This window comes from Nuphar pumila, chromosome 11, assembly GCF_984573655.1.
Source record: "Nuphar pumila chromosome 11, dmNupPumi1.hap1.1, whole genome shotgun sequence".
Lineage (NCBI taxonomy): Eukaryota > Viridiplantae > Streptophyta > Magnoliopsida > Nymphaeales > Nymphaeaceae > Nuphar > Nuphar pumila.
In genome coordinates, this window is record NC_143259.1 from 107,347,695 (window position 1) to 107,372,673 (window position 24,979).

The 24,979-nt window shown below is 34.1% G+C and overlaps 2 protein-coding genes across 3 annotated transcripts in view; both read left to right on the forward strand.

The window, feature by feature from the left end:
• LOC149822728 (peroxisomal 2,4-dienoyl-CoA reductase [(3E)-enoyl-CoA-producing]-like) overlaps positions 1 to 15,247 on the forward strand; it is a 33,095-nt gene extending 17,848 nt beyond the window's left edge. Inside the window, exons 2-7 of one of the 2 annotated variants that reach the window (XR_016425729.1) lie at positions 7,680 to 7,839; positions 9,582 to 9,751; positions 9,836 to 10,058; positions 11,645 to 11,908; positions 14,440 to 14,866; positions 14,956 to 15,247. Coding sequence is in view for 1 of the 2 variants with exons in the window: in XM_089980018.1 (XP_089836144.1) it covers positions 7,680 to 7,839; positions 9,582 to 9,751; positions 9,836 to 10,058; positions 11,645 to 11,799 (708 nt within the window). In the remaining variant the exon portion in view is untranslated. Of the gene's footprint in view, positions 1 to 7,679; positions 7,840 to 9,581; positions 9,752 to 9,835; positions 10,059 to 11,644; positions 11,955 to 14,439; positions 14,867 to 14,955 lie in introns of those variants that run through there. The other variant, XM_089980018.1, reaches the window with a different exon arrangement.
• Positions 14,615 to 15,588, forward strand: LOC149822729 (uncharacterized). The gene is made up of 2 exons (XM_089980357.1): positions 14,615 to 14,866; positions 14,956 to 15,588. The coding sequence occupies exons 1-2, from the start codon at positions 14,615 to 14,617 to the stop codon at positions 15,586 to 15,588; spliced, it is 885 nt and encodes a 294-aa protein (XP_089836483.1).
• The last annotated feature ends 9,391 nt before the right edge of the window (positions 15,589 to 24,979 follow it).

The window sequence follows — 24,979 nt, forward strand, 5'->3', positions numbered from 1 at the left end:
GTGATTTGAGAGGCAGAAAGTAGGTTTAAATTGAGTTTTGAAATAAAAAAATTTAGAGATTTTTTAAAAATTTCAATTCCTTTAATATCAAAAGAGGTTTCATCCACAGTGAAAACATTTTTTTTACTTGAATCAATACTATGATTAGTAAGCATTTAACCATTATAGGTCATGAAATGATGCACCAGAATCTAGGAACCAATGCGTCATACCAGGGGGTGACGAAGCGGAAACGACGACACCAGTTGTGATGGAACCTTTGAGGAGAGGTTGCAAGGCTTCCATCAATTGCGATAGCGACATTTTCCCTATGGATTTGCTTGAATTTTCTTTGTTGACTTGAGAAGTACCCACCGAAGCAACTTTCCTTTCCTCTTTAGCTTTAAATTCCGGACAATATGGCTTGATATGTCCAGGTTCTCCACAGTTATAACAAACAATTTTCTTATTTCATCTCCTTTTCCATCATAAGACTGAAGTTTTCCAAAATTATTGTTTTTGTAGAAATGTGAAGGCTTATATGACTGATAATTAGCACCCGATCTTGAAACAACTAGAACATTATCCTTGAACTCCTTTGATTCGGTTAGGGATTTCAATCTTGTTTCTTCCATACAAACTTGAGCCAAAACTTCATGAATAGGTGAAAGTTTTTCTTGCTTTCTATGAAGGATGTTACTCCCTATTTGTTCGAATTCGGGTCTTATTAGACCCCTCATAAATTGAAAAAAGTGTTCATTCACAATTTGTTTCTTTTTTTGTTGGGCATCATTTGGAGCTTCCCAAATGGGTTCCATTTTGGCCATTTGATCCCATAATCTTTTTAGAGTCCCATAGTCCTCTCACACTCTTTTTTCCTTTCTTGCAAGTATGAATTTCGTCTTGCAATTCCCATTTATACACGACATCATTTTGAGTATAAGTTTGTTTGATAAAGAGTCAAACACTCAAACTTCATCGGTTCTTTCGAATCCCAATATGTTCCCACATGTATCTTCGCTCATACTTCCTATAAATAAGTAAATGACCTTTGCATGTCCAATTTCCTATTCTTTCATAGCTTTCTTATAGCTCAAGAGAGCCTTCTCTTTGTTTTCTCCTTTAAGAACTTCTTTAGTAGTTCTATCATTTTCACTAAGGGTCTTAGTGAGAAGAGGTTGTGGTTTCATTGAGGAACCATCAACATATTTCCACAAACCTTTTTCAATTAAAATTCTTTTGATGGCGGTGGTGTTAAAATATATGTAATCTATATATATATATATCTATATCTATATATATATATATATAAATATATTTATCATACACTACCCGATAAGGGTTAGTTCTGTAAACTCGCCCAATAGGGGCATTGTAGACTTTTTCTTTTTCTTTTTTTTTTCCTTTTTTTTTTTCCTATTTTTTCTTATTTCTTATTTGTTTTTTTTGTACCTTTTGTGCATTAAATGCACAGCCATTGGGGGCCCCAACAAAGAGTCGTTGGGCCCCCAACGGTCACAATTGTGACCATTGGGAGCCCAACGACTCCTTGTTGGGACTCCCAATGGTCCCTCTCTTTTTCTCTTCTCTAACTCTCCCTCACTCCTCTCTTGCCTATAAATAAGTGGGGTCTCCCTCTTTGTAAGTGTGGCTTCTTCAAGCCTTTTAGTCCCTTTATAAGATTTTATGCTTTCTAGCCATTATTGGCTTTTGTGTATGTCCTCTTTTGGACTTGTTCTTTGATTTCTATGTGTGAATGTCCATTATAGGACATACATTTCTTTTCCGCATATTTCATTACATGGTATCAGAGCCTTGGTTGTGCTCTTGATTCATATAGCTAGTTGTCTAGTTTTACCTCTCTCTTGGTTTGTCCTCCATTCTTGATTATATGATGGAAGGAGAACAAAAGATTGATCTCTCCTTCAAGCTTAATGGTACTAACTACATGATGTGGGCCGCCGCCATGGAGAACAACCTCAAAGGTAAAAAGCTTTGGGGATATGTTATGGGCACCATTAGGGAACCTCTAACTTCAACTTACGAAAATGGATGGTGATCAAGAAAAAGTTCTAGAAGGAAATGCTCGCATGAAGGCTATTGAAGATCACCAATCCAAGGTAGAAGATTGGGAAAATGATCTTGCAAAAATTCTTGCATGGTTCATGAACAACGTGGAGCTAAAGATTTGCGCCAACATTGCTAAATTCTGCCTAGCAAATGAAGCATGGTTCTTTATGAAAGGTATGTATACCCAAAAAGACCTTGCTCGTCAATTCTTTATCCAAGAAAAAATCTGTACCATTAAGCAAGGTGAAATGAGTGTAAGAGATTACTATAGCACTCTTGGACCTTTATGGGATGAGCTATCCCTTCTTGAACCCAAATGGGTATCTAGTGAAGATGTGGAAATGCGAAGAAAACAAATGGAAAAAGAACACTTTTTTCAATTTTTACATGGGCTTAGGCCCGAATATGAACACGTTAGGTCCTCTCTTCTTCATAGATCAAAACCGCTTCCATTGGAAGATGCCATAACCGAAATATGTCAAGAAGAAACGCGTCTTGTCGTGATTAAAGGAGGAGATGAAGTTCTTGCCGTGTCTAAACCCGACAATCATATGAAAGCTTATAAGCCTCCACACTTTGGGAGGCAAAATAACTATAATGGCAATTATAGGAAAGCCATTTGCCATCATTGTCAAGAACCGGGTCATATAAGACCTAATTGTCCAAAGATAAATGAACCTCCAAAAGGTAAAGTTGCTATTATTGAAGAAATCCCACAAAAGAAGGAGGAGCCAATGAAAGGGAAAGAGTCCTTTTCCCTTGCTCAACTATCTGAAGCACTTCAAATTCTACTCAAATCGCCGTCAACTTCGGGAGCCGCCATTGCCTATTCCTCTCCTCCAGGTACGCCTTCTTGGATTCTTGATTCTGGAGCATCTTTTCATATGACCCCTATTGAAAATGGACTATCCAATGTATGTAGCAACTCCAAAAATTCTTTTGTTTCCACCGTCGATGGTACATCTTTACAAGTTAAAAGTTTTGGAACCTTAGACTTTTCAAAAGATTTTTTTGTGCCAAATGTAAGAGTAGTACCTCAACTTAATTTAAATCTTTTATCTGTCTCTCAAATATGTGATCATGGATGTGAAATCTTCTTCTCAACCAAGGATTGCTCTATACAGGATCTCCAGTCCGGGAAGCGGATTGGGCAAGGCCATAGGAGGGGAGATCTCTACTACATGAACAATTTGAAACTTCCCACTAAATCATTTTGTAATCATGTCCAAGATAAAAATATTGAAACTTGGCATCAAAGACTTGGACATCCAAGCTTCTAAAAAATGTACTCCTTTCCTTTCGGAAAGAATTTTTGTAATGAGAAACAATTTGTTTGCAAGAGTTGTATTTTTGGAAAAATGAAATCCACCCCTTTTCCAAAGAGAACATTTGTGTCCAAAAGACCCTTTGAATTAGTCCATTCGGATGTTTGGGGTCCTTCTCCGGTCATATCAAAAGGAGGATACTCATATTATGTTACTTTCATTGATGATTTCACTCGATATGTGTGGATCTATTTTCTCAATCTAAAATCCGAAGTTTTTAATTTCTTTAAAAAATTTCATATGATTGTCAAAAATCAATTTTCAACTAATATCTCCATTCTTCGATCCGATTTCGGTGGAGAATATCTATCAAATGAATTTCAAGAATACTTGGAAACCAATGGCATTTGTCATCAAAGATCATGTCCTAGGACTCCCCAACAAAACGGTCTAGCCGAAAGAAAGCATATACGCATCTTGGAAACCACTAGGACTCTTCTCATTTCCAAAGAAATTCCAAAATGCTATTGGGCCGAAGCCGCCTTAACTTCCACTTATTTGATAAATAGAATGATATCCTCATCCCTGCAAAATATATCTCCCCATGAAAACTCTTTGAAAGAACACCCGATTTTAATAGATTAAGAATTTTTGGGTGTAAATGTTTTGTCTTTACACATAAAAGAGATAAGTTATCTCCCAAAGCTATCGAATGTGTGTTTTTAGGATACGGAGAAAATAAAAAAGGTTTTAGGTGCTTCGACCCCAAAAGCAACAAACTATATGTATCCAAAGATGTTACCTTTTTAGAAAATGAGAACGACTTTGAGAAAAATAAAGATATTGATGAAAGCGAATATGCTTTCTTATTTGATCTTCTCTCTCAAGAAGATGTGACTCCTCACGAAGAGGATGTTCCTAATGATTTAGAGGATACTCCTCTTAGTAATGTTGAAAATGGAAGTAATGATTTTGAAAATAGGTCAATTCAAACCTATGCTAGGCGTGGTCAAGAAACTCCTATAAGCGCTCTAGAAAAATATTCTCAAAATTCCAACATAGAAGAAACCTCTTTAAGGAGATCTAGCCAAATCTCCAATCCTCCTAATAGGTTTGTTTCCTATGAGTCCCTAACACCTAAATATAGGGCATGCCTAATTGCATTACACTCTTATCATGAACCATCACACTATAATGAAGCAAAAAACATTCCTCAATGGGTTGAGGCCATGAAACTAGAACTTAGTGCCCTTGAAAAGGCTAACTTGGGAAATAACTTCATTACCCACTGGAAAGAAGTCTATTGGATGTAGATGGGTCTTCAAAATTAAAACTAAAAGTGATGGGTCATTAGAACGTTATAAAGCTAGGTTGGTAGCCAAAGGATATGCTCAAGAGTACAGAATAGACTATGAAGAAACATTCGCTCCCGTAGCTAGAATGACTAGCGTTAGGACTCTTATTGCGGTTGCATCCGTTAAAAAATGGCCTATCTATCAATTGGATGTTAAGAACGCATTTCTTAATGGCGAACTAAGTGAAGAGGTCTATATGGATCCTCCACCAGGAGTATCTATTGGTGAAAATAAAATCCTTAAACTAAAAAAGGCACTATATGGGTTAAAACAAGCTCCAAAGGCTTGGCATGACAGATTTAGCAATGTAATGACTAGCTTAAATTTTCGTTCATGTTATACTGACACTGCGTTATTTGTGAAAATTGCAGGGTCCTCTGTAGTTATGCTACTACTATATGTTGATGATATGATCATCACTGGAAGTGATGAGCAAGGGATCCGTGATATTAAGAAAATTTTAAAAGAAAATTTTGACATGTCTGACCTTGGTTTCTTAAGATATTTTCTAGGTATTGAAGTTGCATATTCTCCTCGAGGGTATATTCTCTCTCAGATGAAACTTGCTGCTGACATTTGTTCCAAGTCTGGAATTTCGGATGATAAGAAGACAGAAACCCCTGAGGTTATCAATGCAAAGCTAAGGCTGGAAGATGGGACACTTCTCGAGAATCCTACTCCTTACCGTTAACTCGTTGGGTCTCTGACATACTTATCTATCACTCGGCCAGACATAGCTCATGCAGTTCACTCCGTCAGTCAGTTTCAACATGCACCTACAACTGTGCACATGAGTGCAGTCTTAAGGATTGTCAGATATATTAAAAACACCATAACTAAGGGACTTTTTCTTTCATCTTCATCATCCCTTGATTTAATTGCTTATACAGATGCTGATTGGGGAGGAAATCCCAATGATAGAGTCTCAACCACTGGTTTTTGTGTTTTCTTAGGTGACTCTATGATTTCTTGGAGATGCAAGAAGCAACATAAAGTGTCATTATCCTCAACTGAAGCGGAATATCGTGCAATAATGGCCACTACAGCCATTGAGCTTGTATGGTTTAAAAGTCTCCTCTGTGATATGAGCATCGTCATCTCAATTCTTTCGAAGATGTGTTGCGATAACAAGAGTGCTATCTATATTGCAAGCAACCACACCTTCCATGAGCGTACTAAACACATTGAGATGGATTGCCACTATGTTCGAGATGAATACCTAAAAGGAACCATAGCACTGCCCTATGTCACATCCGAGTACCAGTTGGCGGACTTCTTCACCAAAGCTCTTGCTGCTCCTCGTTTCATGTTTCTTCTCAACAAGCTTTCCATTGTATCCCCGTAAAGCTTGAGGGAGGGTGTTAAAATATATGTAATATATATATATATATATAAATATATTTATCATACACTACCCGATAAGGGGTAGTTCTGTAAACTCGCCCAATAGGGGCATTGCAGACTTTTTCTTTTTCTTCTTTTTTTCTTTTTCTTCTTTTTTTCTTTTTTCTTTTTTGTTTTTTTGTACCTTTTGTGCATTAAATGCACAGCCATTGGGGGGCCCAACAAAGAGTCGTTGGGCCCCCAACGGTCACAATTGTGCCCAACGACTCCTTGTTAGGACTCCCAATGGTCCCTCTCTCTTTCTTTTCTCTAACTCTCCCTCACTCCTCTCTTGCCTATAAATAAGTGGGGTCTCCCCCTTTGTAAGTGTGGCTTCTTCAAGCCTTTTAGTCCCTTTATAAGATTTTATGCTTTCTAGCCATTATTGACTTTTGTGTATGTCCTCTTTTGGACTTGTTCTTTGATTTCTATGTGTGAATGTCCATTGTAGGACATACATTTCTTTTCCGCATATTTCATTACAGGTGGCCCACAAGTTATAGTTATTTTCATCAAATTTAATTGGGACCATCGTCATCACCTCCTCCTTGGCCATTGAAGAGAGAAGAGAGAAGGCTAAAAGGATGTAAAAACAAGAAGAATAAAATGTACTTGTTTGGCAAAGCTCCACAATTTGCTATTATAAATTCTCGCAATCTTCAAAGAATCAGCCACACGAGCATCAATCTTCAAGTGAGGCTTTAGGCACACTCCTCGAGGCTTTTTACGATCTTCACAATCAACCATGATTCTTTTGAATATCTCAATAACACCAATAGAGCACCTTGCTCTGAAACCATGCAACGAAACACCAATGGTTACACAAATGTCACATATGAACAAGTACAAATACAATGACCACTTATGGGTCAATCAAAGAACACAAAACAGCCACTTATGGGCATACAACACATAAAAAATATCAATTTATATTGAGGATAGCCTTGAGAGAAGCATAGATTGAATGGGGCTTTCAACCCTTTTATATACAAAAGGAAGGAGCCATGTAGCCATTGGGACCTCCCCGACGGTTCTATGGCCAAAAGACTAAAAAGCCCAACCCTATATTTAAATGTACAATAATAATAAAAAATAAAAATAAAAATAAAAATAATATGTACAATGATTATAATACCCCCTACATGAGAAAAAAACTAAAATACCCCTATACATACATACACTGACAATATGTGACATGAGTTTTGCAGTATGTATCTTGTGTATTATGTTGTAGTTCATCTAAATTAATAGAGGATAACTGTAAATTGACATGAGACATCCTAACCCACTAGGGACGATCTCCTTTGGCTGAAGAAAATAGAGGCTGACATAATAAGAGAAAAGGGGAAAAAAGGAAAAAGAAAAAAAAGAACCTTTGGCTGCAGCAATTCTCCATATTTTTCTTTTAAGATTCTTCTTGTGAAAGTTATGATTCACCTTCAGTACATAGAATGCTAGTTTCACAATTATTGCAGGTGCCATGTTGATGACACCTTGATATGCATGACTACCATTAGAATACTGATACACATTTAGAATACTGATACACATTTTGTCAACTCTCTATTCTAAGTCACTGAATATGAGAACTCTAAAGTCTAAGGTTTTGTTTTCATGCCCTTTGCAGGCCATTGGATTTGTGGGTGATGTACGCAAGAAGGAAGATGCGGCAAGAGTTGTAGAGTCAACTGTCAAGCATTATGGGAAGCTGGATATACTTGTTAATGCTGCTGCTGGGAATTTCCTAGTAGCATCTGAGGATTTATCTCCTAATGGGTTTCGGACAGGTTATAAAACATCTTTTCTCATGACACTATTAATAGAGAAGATAGAAACAATGAGCACCTTTTTTAATGGTTAGACTGTAATAAAAATATTAAAACTGCTGTTTTAATTACTTATATACTTGTGAGTAATTTTGATTGTGTTTAAATAATGTTTGGATATGAATGATTGTGTTTGAATAATGTTTGGATATGAATGGAATAGTTAGTGTGTTTTTATGACTACAAACCAATGGTTGAATACTTGAATATGTTCCAACTGCTGCTAAAGTACTTCCCATAGTGCATTGCTACTTTTTCTTCAGCTTTTTTCACTACTGTTCTATTTTATAGCCAAACCAATAATGATGCTGGTCAATGGAGTCTGTTTCTTGGTTAAAACCGAGTTTAAAAGTGTTTGTACCATCTATATTTTGGGCATCTGTCCAAAATTGCATTGTCCTTACAGTGCTAGGCTGGATATTTGGAAGGGAAAGGTGCTCCCTCCAAGATAGCACGTAGACTCGGTCAATTGAGTTCATTTCAGGGATTGCGTATCTGGCTTCTGGTGGATTTGCTATTGGTGGTATTTGATCCCTGGAATATATATATATACACACACACACACACACGTTCACTGAAAATATGTTTACCGGAGTGTGAACTAGGTATTTATGAGAATTCTGAGCCATTGATTTTCAAGCCTTAAAATATCCTGCTTATGCATCATAATCAGCCGATCCAAGAGCCGGTTCCTAGAAAACCTAGCATGTAGATTGCATCCGTACAATGAGATTTAAGAAAAAAAAACCCATGAAAATCTTGGTCGACACTCCGGTAAACATATTTCCAGTAAACATATTTTAGTGACTCTCTCTCTATATGTATATGTAGTGATGCAAACATGCTAAAATAGGGTTTTCAGGATTTTTTCGTTTTATTTTAAAATTCTAACCGAATAGATGTGTTCTATGAACTTGATTTTATAGGGATCTGCTCTTGGAGCTTCGATTCTGTCACATGGATGGGTTTTTATAAGGTTTGAAAAATCAATGGTACAAAATCTTTGTAAATTTATGAGGCTCCAAATATCAATTTTTTCATCGAAACACATGATCCGGGTGCTGATACCTTGTAAATCATCCATGGGGTTGGAATCGTGAAAAAGCACCGAAAAAGCTGAAAAACTCATTTAGCATGTTTGCATTACTATATATATATATATATGATGGTGGGGAGCTGTTAATATGCACAGCTATACATGGATGTTAAAATGTTCACCACGAAATTATATCCTTGATGAATTTAAGAATATACATGGACATCTATGTCACAGGGACTCTCCAACTAGGTGCCGCACCCGCACCTGATGCGGTCAAGCTGACCCTGGGTGCAGTCAATGCACCCAGAGTCATTTATGTCCAACTTTTGGACTTATATATATATATATATATATATATATATATATATATATATAAAATTTTTTTTTATATTTTTGCCGCACCCCCGCACCCGCACCCATGTGACATAGATGGACATTCATGGATGGCCATCTGCATTAACAGCTCTCTTGTGCATGTTTGTCCATATTTGATTTGTCTTTAAATTCTTCTGATATTCATAGATAAGGCCATAAACTATATGCTTGCATTCTTCCTGGTAAAGTATTTCGCTTGCTGAACTCAACCTCCTACCAGGTTTATTATGGATGTAAGGCTAAATGTGATTGCAGAGCTAAATATGAATATTATGTAAGTCTTTTGCAGTTATGGACATAGACTCCGTTGGCACATTCACCATGTGCCATGAAGCGCTAAAGTACTTGAAGAAAGGTGAACAAGGGAAGGGTCCATCAAGAGGTGGCACTATTTTGAACATAAGTGCTACTCTTCATTATACTGCATCATGGTATCAAATTCATGTTTCTGCTGCGAAGGTATATAATATGAAACATGAATTTATTGTTTGAATAACTGTTTTCTGTGCTTTATTTTTTCATAAATATGTAGTTCCATTGCAGGCAGCTGTTGATAGTATTACCAGGTCCTTGGCACTTGAGTGGGGGACAGATTATGATATTAGAGTTAATGGAATTGCACCTGGTCCTATTGAAGATACTCCTGGTATGAGTAAACTTACACCTGAGGAGATGAAGATCCAAATTAAAGACTTCATGCCTTTATATAAGCTTGGGGAGAGATGGGACATTGCTATGGCTGCCCTCTATCTTGCATCAGATGCTGGTAATTTGTTCTCTTCTGTTACTCTTTTGTTTCTTATCTCTTCCATGTAAACATGTTTCATAAATCGAGGATGGAAGAAAATTATATATAACAAACATGAAGAACCTTATATTGTTTCCAATTGCACCAAAATACTCTCTTCCAAAAGCTTGTTCAAATATTTATTTATCTGTGTAATTGCTGAGCTTGATACTAATTCCAATCTTTCACATTGCTTCAATATGTAAAGCCAGTGTTTCATCTTTGAAGATGTTTTCCGTTTATCCTTTTCTTCCTGCGGAATCAATTCAGTCAATTTTGTCAAGTTTGATTGTCATGTAATTGCTGCTATGCTGGTTTCTTAATGATTGAAGCATCAGCTGCCGTAGTCATCATTGTCTCATAAAAAAGATGAAGGGTACTGGTTTTCTTCTTTATCAGATCTGTTCTATTAAAAAGCCTGCCCATTTTGGCAAATTAATATTTTGTCAAGAGTTTGAGTAGGACGATTGCACATCTGAATGAAATATTTCATCCTTTTTCGAGTAAAACTTGGCTGGAGCCTCAATGCAAATTCTCACAAATGGACCCTCTCCAGATTTTCTTAGGTTGTTTTATCTCCAAAAGATTAACTATCTAAGTAGGCTGCCACTTCCATGAAAAATATTATCTGTCCACAATTCAAGTGAGAGAACATGATTCATAAATCGAGGATGGAAGAAAATTGTATATAACAAACATGAAGAACCTTGTATGTTTCCAATTGCACCAAAATATTCTCTTCCAAAAGCTTGTTCAAATATTTATTTATCTGTGTAATTGCTGAGCTTGATACTAATTCCAATCTTTCACATTGCTTCAATATGTAAAGCCAGTGTTTCATCTTTGAAGATGTTTTCCGTTTATCCTTTTCTTCCTGCGGAATCAATTCAGTCAATTTTGTCAAGTTTGATTGTCATGTAATTGCTGCTATGCTGGTTTCTTAATGATTGAAGCATCAGCTGCCGTAGTCATCATTGTCTCATAAAAAAGATGAAGGGTACTGGTTTTCTTCTTTATCAGATCTGTTCTATTAAAAAGCCTGACCATGTTGGCAAATTAATATTTTGTCAAGAGTTTGAGTAGGAAGATTGCACATCTGAATGAAATATTTCATCCTTTTTCGAGTAAAACTTGGCTGGAGCCTCAATGCAAATTCTCTCAAATGGACCCTCTCCAGATTTTCTTAGGTTGTTTTATCTCCAAAAGAGTAACTATCCAAGTAGGCTACCATTTCCATGAAAAAAATTCTGTCCACAATTCAAGTGAGAGAACTGGGAGACAGATCCATACCGAGCCAATCTTAAGAAAAGCATTCATCATTTCACCAAATTTCAGATAAGTTCATTCCTGTGGACCATAAGTTGAGCCAATTTTCAGTTGTAACTTAAAATAACTTAAACTGTTTTTTCATGGTTCTTGATAGCATGTTGCTTCTCTAGTCACCATGCTTGGAAAGCACATTCTTTGTTGCATGCTATCACTTCTCATTATTTCAGACGTGGTTGTTTAAGATTTTAAATGGACCGTGCTTTATCATCTAATACACATGATGTTTCTTTATGTAGGCAAATATGTTAATGGGACGACACTGGTTGTTGATGGAGGACTTTGGCTAAGTCGGCCACGCCACATTGCAAAAGAGGCTGTCAAAGAACTGTCCCGTGCTGTCGAATTAAGGTCCAGAACATCATCAACAGGATTACCTGCTAGCAAACTGTAAAATCATATTAGCTGTCTTCCTACCATATTGGTGGAGCGAGATCTCTTTGCTGGAACATCATGAAATATTTCAATAAAAGCTGTTGATCCTACTGTTGCTTGATAATAAGGTGTTCTGATACAAAATTCAAATATAGCAAGTTGCTAAAAAAGAAACTGGTTATTGCTTTTCCATTCACTTTAAATGTTCAATTGATTGATGGTCTGCTGAGTTGTACTGCAATGAATATATTGTACCTAAGTATACAGCATGCCTTAATCTGAAATCTATGTTTCCCGCACTTGGTCAATAAGATCCTTAGCTCTAGCTATTAATTTTTCTATTGCAGTGAGGTAATCAGTTGCATCTTTAGGTGGAATTGGCATTTTCTAAATACTTCTTTCTCATGCCTGATAGTTGCATTCTTTTACTATTTCACACTACATTGAAGCTAACATTTATCTTCTTTATTAGTGCAACCCTGATTTTATCTATGACAATGTGCTCTAACCAATGCCATAAAGCACTTGAAAAATCTATTGCAAGCTGACAAGTGGCAAGATATTCCATTAAAATTCAACAATGTCAAAGGGGATAATGTCAAAAAGCTTAAACTTTTGAGATTTCTACCTATAATTCTGCACTCCATCATATTCACAGTATTATCTCAACCTGCCCTCAAATGGTATGTTCCAAGGGCATGTTTTGTATGTAAATGGCTCCTTTTTCATAAAAAAATGAGCCATTTTCTCATGGTCATGAAGTGAACATGCTTAGGTGGGTCCTGCAGTCAGTGGGAAGTGAGTTTTTCCTTGACCATAGGTTTCTTAGGAAACCCATGTTGTTTCCTTCCCGTGCCCCCCCCCCCCCCCCCCCCCCCTTAAAAACAAAATTGTCATGCAAAAGGGTTGCCCTATGAGATAACATTTACTATCCCCTTCTGAAAAACTCTGTCCATCTGTTCTCTCCCTTGCGCCTCAACAATTGCTCTGCAGACCTCTCTCTCTCTCTCAATTACAAGAAGTCACTCCATTCTTTCTCTCTCCTCTTTTGTTCCAATACCCATTCATGTTTCAATAGTGACACTAACCATGCTGGTTTTCTCAAAACCTAATGAAATGTGTAAAAACCTAATGAAATGAGTAAAAACCTAATGAAATGAGTAAAAAATAAGGTCATGGTATTGGTCTCTCATTTCAATTGTTGAATGGTTATATTGTTGCTGACAAGGAGCCATAGATACTTTTGGTTCATCGTGTACCGTTGTGTTTTCTTGGTAACCATGTTCCACCATGATGCCATATTGTGACAGGAGTAAACATTAGATAACCTCATGATGGTAGATAGGGATATCAGATCTTTGCCGTTTACTAATGAAGATCGATTTTTTTTTCTTTTGGTTGCTTAATGATTTGTTGATTTTCATGGTCTATTTTTTTCTCATTTTCCTTGAGTTTTTCTAACTTCATAGTGCTTGGTTTTTCAAGTTGAGTTGTTCAGAACAGTCACCTGTATCATTAAAGGTAATTTCTCAGTGAGGGTATTTCTCGGAGAGATTTTCAAAAGTTATGGGAATATCTCGGGAGTTTAAAAAATTGGAAAAAGATAAATAACAAAAAAAAGCTAAGAGAATAATAAGTTTTGCATTGTTTTTCTTCCAAAAATATAAAAAAACGTGTTTTAAAGGTTTTAAACATGGTTTAAAAATTCGCTGGGTTGACCAGTGACTCGGCCCGGATCGCCCAGTCATTGGGTCAAGAAACCTGTTTAACTCATTTTTTACAAAACTCGGCCAGTGAAAACATTTCTAACACTTGTTACAGAGCTAGAGTCTGGTGCATTTTACTATTTTTGTTGAAATGAAGAATATATTTAGAGCAATTTGCAAAAAACAACCTTATCAGGTATTTATGAAAAGATGCCCCACATTTATGTTATTTACATTTGTTTCCCTGCTTGATCTGAATGCATTTCAAATGCCCAACTGACTTATAAAATGGTATTTTTGTCCTTATATAACCCTTCTTTTCTTATCTTATGGTCTTTTGTTTAAGAAATCAACAAGGGGGGCAGTTTAATCACCTTTTTAGACCTAAGTGATTTTAAGACCAAGCATGTCTTTGAGGTGTAGCTTGTAAAAGTAGGCATCTAGAGATAATAAACAAAATATTATAGATTTTCTTAAATAGCAGATAAGTTGGGTGGCTCTTATAAATTTCTCATGTATTTATAAAGATTGAAGTTGGATAAAAAATGAAAGTATTTAGTTTCTAGAATGAATAACAAAGAATGACCTAGTTTGTACAGTGCTTTTATTTGTTTTTTGTCCAATACTTGATCCATGCATGTATCCTAAATGTTTACTTCCTAGTCTTTATTTGTTCTCATAGGGTTTGATTTCATATATTCTCTCTCTCTCTCTGTGTGTGTGTGTGTGTGTGAATCTCGAGCTTGTCTTTATCAAGTGAATTGTTGTTTGGTGACCGTGAAACAATACTTCTATTCTATTAATTATGATTTGTAATTCAGAATTTGTTTTGGTATTGTCTTACCAGCATTTTTGATATATTACTAGGTTCTATTATTATGCTGTTGGTATGAAATTCAATTTTATATACTTGATGTTAAACACAATTTCATGATTGAAAAATACTATTTTAGGAAAATGGATCAGCATGCTCAGTGCCAAACTTCAAAGGGTTCATCATCATCTAAGTCTCATTCCCCACCTTCACAGCCTTCTCAGATTCATGTGCGACGGCGGAAAGCTTCCAAGATCAAAACTCAAACGAATATTAAATGGTCGGATCCTATGGATGCGCTCTTACTTAAAGTAATGAAGGATTGTGTAATGAGAGGAAAGCGTGTGAATGGCGCTTGGACCAAAGAGGCAATGAAGGAAATAGTTGCTCGAATGAATAGGAAATTCAGTTTACAACTGAATAAGGAACATATACGGAATCGGCTAAAGACAGTAATCAAGAATTATAAACAAATGAAGAATATATTATCTGAAAGTGGGTTTCAGTTGAACCCCACTACGATGAAAATTGAGGTTGATGATGAAGTTTGGGAAAGATATATAGAGGTATAAGTTGATTGTTATAAAATTTTCTTTTATTTTTATGTTTGTTTTTAACATTATTTTAATGTTTTATTACACTTTTTCTTTAATAGGCACACCCAAATTCCAAAGACTATAGAAAAGTCGGCTTTCATGACTTCTATGATTTAGACTTCATATTTGGAGAGACTACTGCTGCTGGAGAATTGTCTATAGTTGCAATTGAAGATGATGCCCACACAGTTGATCTTCTCGAGCCAGAGCAAGATCCTACCGGTTCTGGAGTAAATTTAGATGATGATGGTATTGGATATATAGAGGATTTAGGATCCCATTCAGCTCCTGAAAATGCAGATATTCCAGTGTCTCCACCCACAATATATAGAGCAATGTTAAAAAACAAAAGCCAACACGAAATGAGCAAGTCAAACAAAAGTAGAAGAATGACAGAGAATGTCCAAGGAGTGCTAAAACAATTAGCTGATGGCTTCAATAGGTTTGTGGATACGCAGGAGAGAGACAGAGAGGTAGCTAAGGAGAATGTAAAGATTAACACATGTGTTGAATTGATGAGAGCAATGGGTGTTGATGACATGATGATGTTGGAGGCCATGGAGTTATTTCAAAATGATAAGGAAGCTGACACATTTATTGCATGCCCTGAACACATTAGGCATGTGTGGCTAGAGAAGAAACTCCAAAGCCGATATGAGTGTAACAATGTTTGTTCCGAAAATAAAGGATGATGTATGGGATGTTTTGAGCTTAATTTTTTTTTCTTTTCCTTTTGGTTGTCTTGAATGGTTGTTTCTTGTTTTGTAGTAAAGTAGATGTTTTGTTTGTGTTAGCATAGTTTTGTGTTAGATTAGTCGATACATGTATGACTACATTCTTCTGCAGTCAAGTTTAATTCATGGAAATTGTCTTTTTGAATTAACTTATGATCATAATTTCTTTTCATCAGATGTTAACTCTGCTTATTTTGTCTACACTTTTTGGATGCGACCAATGATTGGTAATTGTACAACTCTGGTTTGTTCAGCATATGTTCAAGCACTTGTGTTCACCTGTTTGTATTATTATTTCAAGAGGCATCAAAGAACATTAGAACAATTGTTCACTGTTCAATCTATTCCCGAGGAAAATTTTGTTCATAATTGTTTACATGGAAATCTAAGAAATAGTTATTGATTTACTTCATGTGGAACAAGAAATTTATGCATTAGTTTAGGAAATAATGGGTTATTACAAGAAAATATCACACATTTTAGTCTGTTGATTTTTGAAACTTCATAAAATCCTGCCTGTATGTCGTAATGGGACTATCCAAGAGCCGATTCCCACAACCCAAACTATGCAGTTTCACATATTCAATGTTAATTTTATGAAAAAAAAAATCATTTGGATGTGATGGCAACCTGACAAAATATTACCCCACGGACACACTTCTTTCTAGCGCAGGAAATTTCAAATTTGGGTGGCTCAAGTAATCTAGAAGCTTATCATTAAGATGCACTTGCATTCCTATGGAAAGATAATAATAAAGTTAAAATTGATGCAACTGTAGATGTATGAGGAGATTTAGATGAATTACATGATTTAAAGTTGTTTGTCATAGTTGATTAATGTATATCCTCGTGACCATTATCCAGTATATATATGTAAAGTTGTTTGATTTGAAAATGCTTCTACGGGTTGATATGATTTCTTTAACATATGCTATTTTTGTACAACCATTTTCCTATTTAACTTGTCTTACTATGTTTCTGTATTTAATTATCTGGTTATTTGTTATTTCTTTTAAGATATGAATAGGTGTAATTACATATACTTGTCTTAGTGGACTGAAACAATAGATGCAAAATTCATCAAGGCATTAAAAAAGCATTACTCATGCAACCTGTTTATTGTCATTATGGATAATGGGATGTATCAAGCACCATCATATCATAGATATCACTGATATATTGAAAATATCGTGATATTATTGGCTATTTCAAGGTAGCCGATAATATCAGGAATATATCATGATATTTTCAAAATATCACTAGAGACAAAATATTGCGATACAATAATATCGCGATATTTTTTGCAAAAAAAGCTCTTTTTTTTAAGTTTGCATTTCCTATTTTTATGTTTCTTTTATATTTTAAAACCTTTAAAACATGTTTTTTTATATTTTTGAAAGAAAAATAATGCCAAACTTATTATTTTCTTAGTTTTTTTGTTGTTATTTGTATTTTTTTTAATTTTTTAAACTCCCGAGATATTCCCAAGATTTATCAACTTTTGAAAATCTTTCCGAGAAATACCCTCACTGAGAAATTATACAGGTGGCTATGGTATCAAGTTTTCAATTTATTGAATATGAGAAGTCTTATGGTTTTTAAAATATAAAACTCTCTCTCTCTCTCTCTCTTTGCAATTGCTGCTTGAGGCTGTAAACTGGGTTGGATCGATGTTGCGAATATCGCCGATAATCGGTAAATATGCCCATTTTCAAAGGGCAATAAATTTAATGAAAAGCACAATATTTTTGAGGTATTGCTTATGTATTTTTCAATCTGGCTATTTGATTAATGATTTTATATTATAGTAATGATAGGTGATCCGGGAGTACCTACTCCCACCTAATAGAAGCTTTAAATTTTCAAAATTTGAGTGTGTTTTTAGTTGATCAGACTCTCTCTCTCTCTCTCTCTCTCTCTCTCTATATATATATATATATATATATATATATATATATATATATATATATATATATATATGATCTATAATCATTATTTAGTAGAAAAGAAGTTTTGGATCATGTGATTATGACATACATGTAGGTTTTTTAATATCTTCAAAATCAATGGCTCACAATGTACCAAAATTTTATGACTTAAAAAACCTATTTTGATATCCAAAAAACACGGTTTAAAACATAATTTCTATCAAATGAGTTGTGTTAAGTACATCTGTAAGGTCTGATTGAGAAGATTTAACCTACAACTATGATTTCTAGGAAGTGGAAGTAGGTGCTCCCAGATTACCGTGGGATTACTATTTATATTATTACCTATTGTTTTTTTTAGAAATACTGAGATTTTGCATTTTGCACCCACCGGAATCCCGGATGAGCCTCTGCCTAGATTGGACTTGATATTGTGCTTGGAGTCTGGGAACAACCCATTGTGTGCCCATGGACCACCCATCATCAACCCAAGATCCAGGTGCATCGAGACAACAGTACCGGACAAACAGGAATCAATCGAATTGAAAAAAAAATAGTCAGGTCTATTCAGATCTGCATCAGAAATGGATAGGCAAATATGGTGGATCTGGATTAGAACAGGGTATATCCATCTTGTTTTATCCTTTTAACTTCGAGGTGAACAGACCCGTTTTCAGCAGATCTGGTACCACCAGGTTCATATCTCAACTGGATCAAGAACATCATTCTCAGATCCAATTGAATTTAGATTCAGAACCAGACCCACTCTTTTAAAAACAAGTCCAGTACTGAGTCAAGCTTGACCGGACTCATATCTGACTCTTCTGCAAGGTACCACCTGACCAAGGTTACCGAAAACTTTATACACACGTGGAAAACTCGTTTCCTTAGAAATTGTTTTTCAAACTGGAAATCTTGTGTTTCTGAAACTTGTGGAAAAGTTCTAAAAATGCATGGGACCCATCTGGTGAGAAACTCGTTTCACATTACATGGGAAACTCTTTTCCCTTATTTGGGAGGCATGTTTTCTTATGTTTCTTGCAAGTTTCTCTTAAATAAAAAAAATATTTTTTCAATGAAAAGTTGAGATACACGTTGTTAAAGTAATCATATATTTTATAAAAAATATGAATTCTTGCAATTTATCATAATATTTATAAAAAATTATAAAAACTTATAATATTGTTCATGCATATTATTGGTCATTTGCACTTTTGTTCCACACAAACACATGCTTGCACAACACACACACACACACACACACACACACACACACACACACACACACACACACATATATATATATATATATATAATGGGGATTGTACTGCCCCTTTTTTTGGTTAGGCCATGTTAGGACCCTTAAAAAAATGGAAAATGATTACGAATAATTTGACCTTATTCTCAAAAAATCTTATAATTTTTTATATTCTTTTGATGTCCAAAATCACAAATATCCAACAACGTTGAGACCCTTTTACCTTTCACAACTGCGAATTTAGGCCTTATTAATACCGCCCATCGACTAGGTCTAACTCTCACTTAAATATAGAATCACAGATTTTTTTTTCGGACCTCACGAACTCACATAAATTTATTTGAGAATTTTTTGGTAAAATTGAAACAATCAAAATCTCTAATATCCTATTCTTTTGCACATATGCCAATATTTTACATAAATATATTTGTGAAACACCTCTCACAAATATCCTACTTTTTCCCATATACTTCTTAAAATCACATAAATTTATGTGTGAAACCACTTTTACCACTAAATTCGAAAATATATTACTTATTCACATATAGTGGACTCGCATAAAGTTAATCTCCCTTTATCATAAATATTGTACTTAAATATTTGTATGTGATATTTCTTATTTTTTGCAGATTTCTTGAATCATATGTAAACCCATTGTGGTCCCCAACTTGTTTATTTTTGCATAATATAGGGTTTTTTTAATCTTTATATTATGATGATTGTACTGCTCCTTTTTTTTGTTAGGCTATGTTAGGACCCTAAAAAAAATGATTATGAATAATTTGACATGATTCCCAAAAAACCTTATAATTTTTTACATTCTTTCGATGTCCAAAATCACAAATATCCAACAACATTGGGACCTTTTTACCCTTCGCAACTGCAAATTTAGGCCTTATTAATACAGCCCATCGACTAAGTCTAACTCTCACTTAAATCCAGATTCATAGGTTTTTTTCTACGAACCTCACGAACTCGCATAAATTTATTTATGATTTTTTTGGTAAAATTGGAACAATCCAAATCTTCAATATCCTATTCTTTTGCACATATGTCAATATTTTATATAAATATATTTATGAAACACCTCTCACAAATATCCTATTTTTTCGCATATACTTCTCAAAATCACATAAACTTATGTGTGAAACCACTTTTACCACTAAATTTAAAAATATATTACTTATTCACATATATTGGATGATCTCGCATAAAGTTAATCTCCCTTTATCAGAAATATTGTACTTACATATTTGTATGCCATATTTCTTATTTTTTGCGGATTTCTCAAATAATATGTAAACCCGTTGTGGTCCCCAACTTGCTTATTTTTGCATAATATAGGGTTTTTTTAATCTTTTTTTCCCAACCAGTGGTCCCCAACATGCATTACTTCTGACAACTAATTTCGATAACTATTTTCAACTCATTTGCATATATCATATTTTTTCGTATATACATTGTGAAATCTCGTAAAGTATATTTGCAAAAATCCTATTGATCGACAAAATCTGATAGTTTTGCAAAACTATTTCTCCATGTATAGACAAGTCAATATGATTAACATAAAACTAAATATAGTTGATTTGCAAGAAATCAGATAACTTGAAGTTTAACAATTACAAAGTTATATTCAATACATGAAATTTATTACAAAGTTACAGACAAAGTGTAACTTGATCCATTCAATTACAAAGTTTAACTCGATCCATCCAATTAAAAATGTAAGTTTAACTTGATCTATCATAAATGTGCATAATTGTCCACAACTCAGCTAGCTGGACATACTCTTTTGTCACCTCTCTAACTAATGTTTCCACTTTTTCATTGTCTTGCTCATCCTTGAAAGCCTTTTCCTTCATATGCTATGATTCCTTATATCTGTAACATCTTGCTGAAAACAACTCTTTATTAACAATAACTAACTACAACAAACATCTTAACCTAGTGAACTGACATATAAATATATACCTGCGTGAAGTTAAATCTTTAAAATTTGCCCAAGTACTCCATATAATGTATGACAAATATACAACAATCTTATTTGTAAAATGAGAAAATACCAGATAAAAAAAATATACATATACGAAATGAGTTAACAAACAAATGCAAAGTAATTACTCATTCTCGTGTTGAGGAATGCCCTCCATGGTTTACATCGTTTAATCTTTATAACAATCGGATGCAAATTGCGATAAAAAATTAACCTACAATATACATGCACGAAAAAGAGATAACAAACATACACAAAAAAGTGAGTACATTATTGAGTAAGTTATGTTATCCTATTAATTGTTTGAGATTTTTATCTACTAAATATGTGTTTGGCATAGAATTATATATTTTGAAGTTTTTTTCTTTATGTCCATTTCTCAAAGAACCCAATGGTTATCGCCCCAGTTGAAAGGAATTAAGAGCTGCAATATAAATCTAGTGTAATGTCGTTGTGCACGTGAAAATTTATTTGTAAGTATGCAAAGTTGTATAAAAACATATCTTGTCAACATCAAGAAAATGATACAAGAAGTCATTCTTCTCCAAGCAGTCAGCTGCCTCATCTTGATATTCTTTACTTGCGACCATTTGCTATGAACAAATAAGGTTTACTAGTTAGTTTGTATTAATCAGTAGTAAAATAATATAAACATTACTTCTCGGACTCATAGAGAAATACAAGATGAGGTAAATGATCTTCAATTAATTTGTCTTTTTCCCTATCCTTGCTGTGAGCCACTTGGAGTTTTTCTATGAATCTTGCTAGATGCTACATAGTAAATTCAGTGTGGTAACAAAATAACGTGTAGACGTAACAAAAAACAAATAAAAGAATGTGCAAAACTAACACTTACGTCACTTGTCAAGAGAGTTTATTTGTCAAACTCATACTCTTTCAGTTATAGGGTATTTTTTTATAGTTTTTTCTTTTTCATTGACATGTTCTTAATAACAAAATTAATTGTATATGATTAATGTCAAATATACACACATGATTCAAGATATTGCTCATACTTGATGTATGATCGACTGTTCATTGTTGTTCGAATCTCGAAGCTATTTGAATTCTTTTGTAGTGCAAGATCATGCACGACTATACATCTCGAACTATATAGATATACTCACAAATAAACAATTAATTAAAAAACACTGGATATACATACAAAGAAGTAATTAATTAAACAATATTGGATATACACATGAAGAAGCAATTAATTAAATAACACTACATACATATACATACTATTGTTTGTGTTTTCGCTTGTGGCCGACCTCATCACATACACTACACTTGTATGATACAATATCTTTATGTTTTGTTCTCCATCGATTAACCTTAGGTCACCTTACTTTGTGAATCACTTTTGATGGATAGAGAGCGATAAGAGAATGTAGAGCAATATGTAAGACACTATCGTCCATTGAGAATAATGAATATTGATTATATGCAACTCGATATAATTCAACTGTGAAGAACTTATCGTTGTAATCTTCTAAATTGTTCTTATACAAAATGCATGTGATCGATTGTTCATAAGAAATCCTGATAACTGCCACTCTTTACAAGAACACAAGTGTCTCTGAAGATCAACATTGTAACCGTGAGATCGGTTGTGGGTTTCGTACCATTATCAAAGGCAATACACTACTTGCATATGTATTTGTTGTCTTTTTCTTCAGTTCCTCTAGTTTTTCTTTTACCTTCAATACCACAACGCTTGTAATATGTTGCTCCACAATTGTTTATTTCTTAAAAAGTTTCATCAGCATTAGACAAAACTTTTTAATAAGTAAAATTAGGAGATTGTTATATATGGCGAGAATCTATGAATTAAAGTTCTCCATTATATTAGTTGTTAAGCAACTATATATTTTTGCTGAAAAGTTACAGTTAACCCCATGTTTTGGATGCACCTCAGTGGCAATATAATTGTATGTGTTTATACTTTGTTCATTAATTTTGTCAAAAAAATAATTGCATTATTCTTTCATGGTTGCTCGAGCTGCACTTCACCAAAGTGCACTGAGTGGTGAACCAAATTTTTTCAAAAAGTTATCCTTTAAATGCTTCATCTAAAATCCAACATGACATATATACCATATGCGGATGATAACATACTTTAAACTTGGATGCTTATATGAGATAATTGTCAATACTCTCCTCTTTAAACTCATCAAAGTCTAATTTCATGCTTTAGACACTCTAAAAACTATGCGCATAAATCATTGAACTCATTATCAACAACTATAAATGCTAAAAAAAATATCTCATCATAAGGATCAATATTATGGGCCGACAACAATATACTCATGTATCTTCCTTTTAGGAATGTATCAGCTACCACAAGAACTTGAGGGCATCCGTTCAAACACTCATTGATGCTTGGCCGAAAGGATGAAAACAAATACTGAAATTGATCTTAATATAAAATAACAATCCTCGGTTAGCATTTATTAGATAATCTAAATAGGCTGGAAGCATCTTTAAGAAATTTTTGAATGAACCATATAATGCAGCATTAGTGTGTTTCTGTCTACACCATGCTTGTTTGTAAGTAACCTTCACACCTTCATTGCGACTGATGTCATTCATGATTTCTCTTAAAATTATCTTTGAGTTATCATGCATGTGTTTGTGAATAACACCTGAAATTCACTTAAAAGACACTTTCTCAACTATAAGGTTGCCCAGTGATCTATCACATGTATGCTCTCTATCATACCTCTTCACTTGAAAGAAACCTGCTCCACGTATCTTTGTGTAATAGATCTTCTAGAGACAATGAACCATCATATAGCATTCTTCTTACGACGATGGCTTTGTTATTGCGGCAATTTATGAATTTTACTTTATAGTTATTTCTGATCACATGATCTTTCAAAAGCTCATGGCAGTGTTAGAAATCATCAAGCCATTGCCCAAATCAATTTCTTTATCGTTTGAGTGTGTTGATAGCCATTGAAATTATTCACAATCATTAAGTCTCTCATTACGTGATTGTTCATATAAATCAGATGTCTCAACTTTAATGATTTTCAATTGCTCTTCATTATATGAGAACCCATTAAACGAAAACCAAGGGTTCACATTCTTAAATGCCATTGGCGTATTGCTTTCACCTATCTTTATTTATCCTATGTTATTACTGTCTTCATCATCTCTTATTGACATGGTATACTCATCATCATTGATATCATCGATTGTTCACTATCAACATGATCACTGCTACCACTAATTGAATGTTCAGTTGTACCAACTAAATCAAAATTCATTGTATCTATCGCTTCATTTTCTTTCATGCATGCTTTATTCCTATATTTCCAACATTCAATATTAACCATCAAAATATCATATTCATCATCACACCTACATCTCAAATATAAATTATATCAAAATTATAACTTGTACCTAACATTGTCGATATTCAAATTATTGTGATTTAGATCATTGACACTTCTTTGTCCATGTGGTTTTATATCATTTGTAGTGAACCATTAATCATGTACAACATCAATATCGTTCACTATTTGTGACAATTGGATAATCGACAAATGACTCAACTTGATAGATGATGCTTGAGATACATGCATATTCTCCACGGGATTCACATTATTCCATTGATCAACTACTCCTTGTTTAACTGCTCTTTTATTAACTTTGCATTTTCAAGTAATCACCACTAAAAAATATATTGATTTTACATCATCATCATCCTCAATATCTATTCATATTTCTTAGTTATTTAAGTTTAGAGAATAACTATATCGAAGGCTCAATAAGTCTGCCATATATCCAGTTTTACTAGACATCAAAGCTACAAATTTTTTAAAGATGATATTTTTGGAGACCACTATAGATTTTCAATTAGTGTAATTAGACCTATAGTAGCGTACTTAAGCTCTTTCAGATGCCATCATTGTCCGAATACAACAACCACGATAGTGTACTTTAGCCCTTTTAATACTTGTACATAGTAGATCCTAGCCCTATTACACCAACATAAGAACAACAAATATTAACTAAAGGATAAACAAATAATCATAAATCATATACAATAATATACATATATATATATATATATATATTTATATTTATATGAAAAAAACTATAAACATAGTAAACCCTAAATGGTAAATCTGATAGCTAGAAAAGTCAATGACAACACAA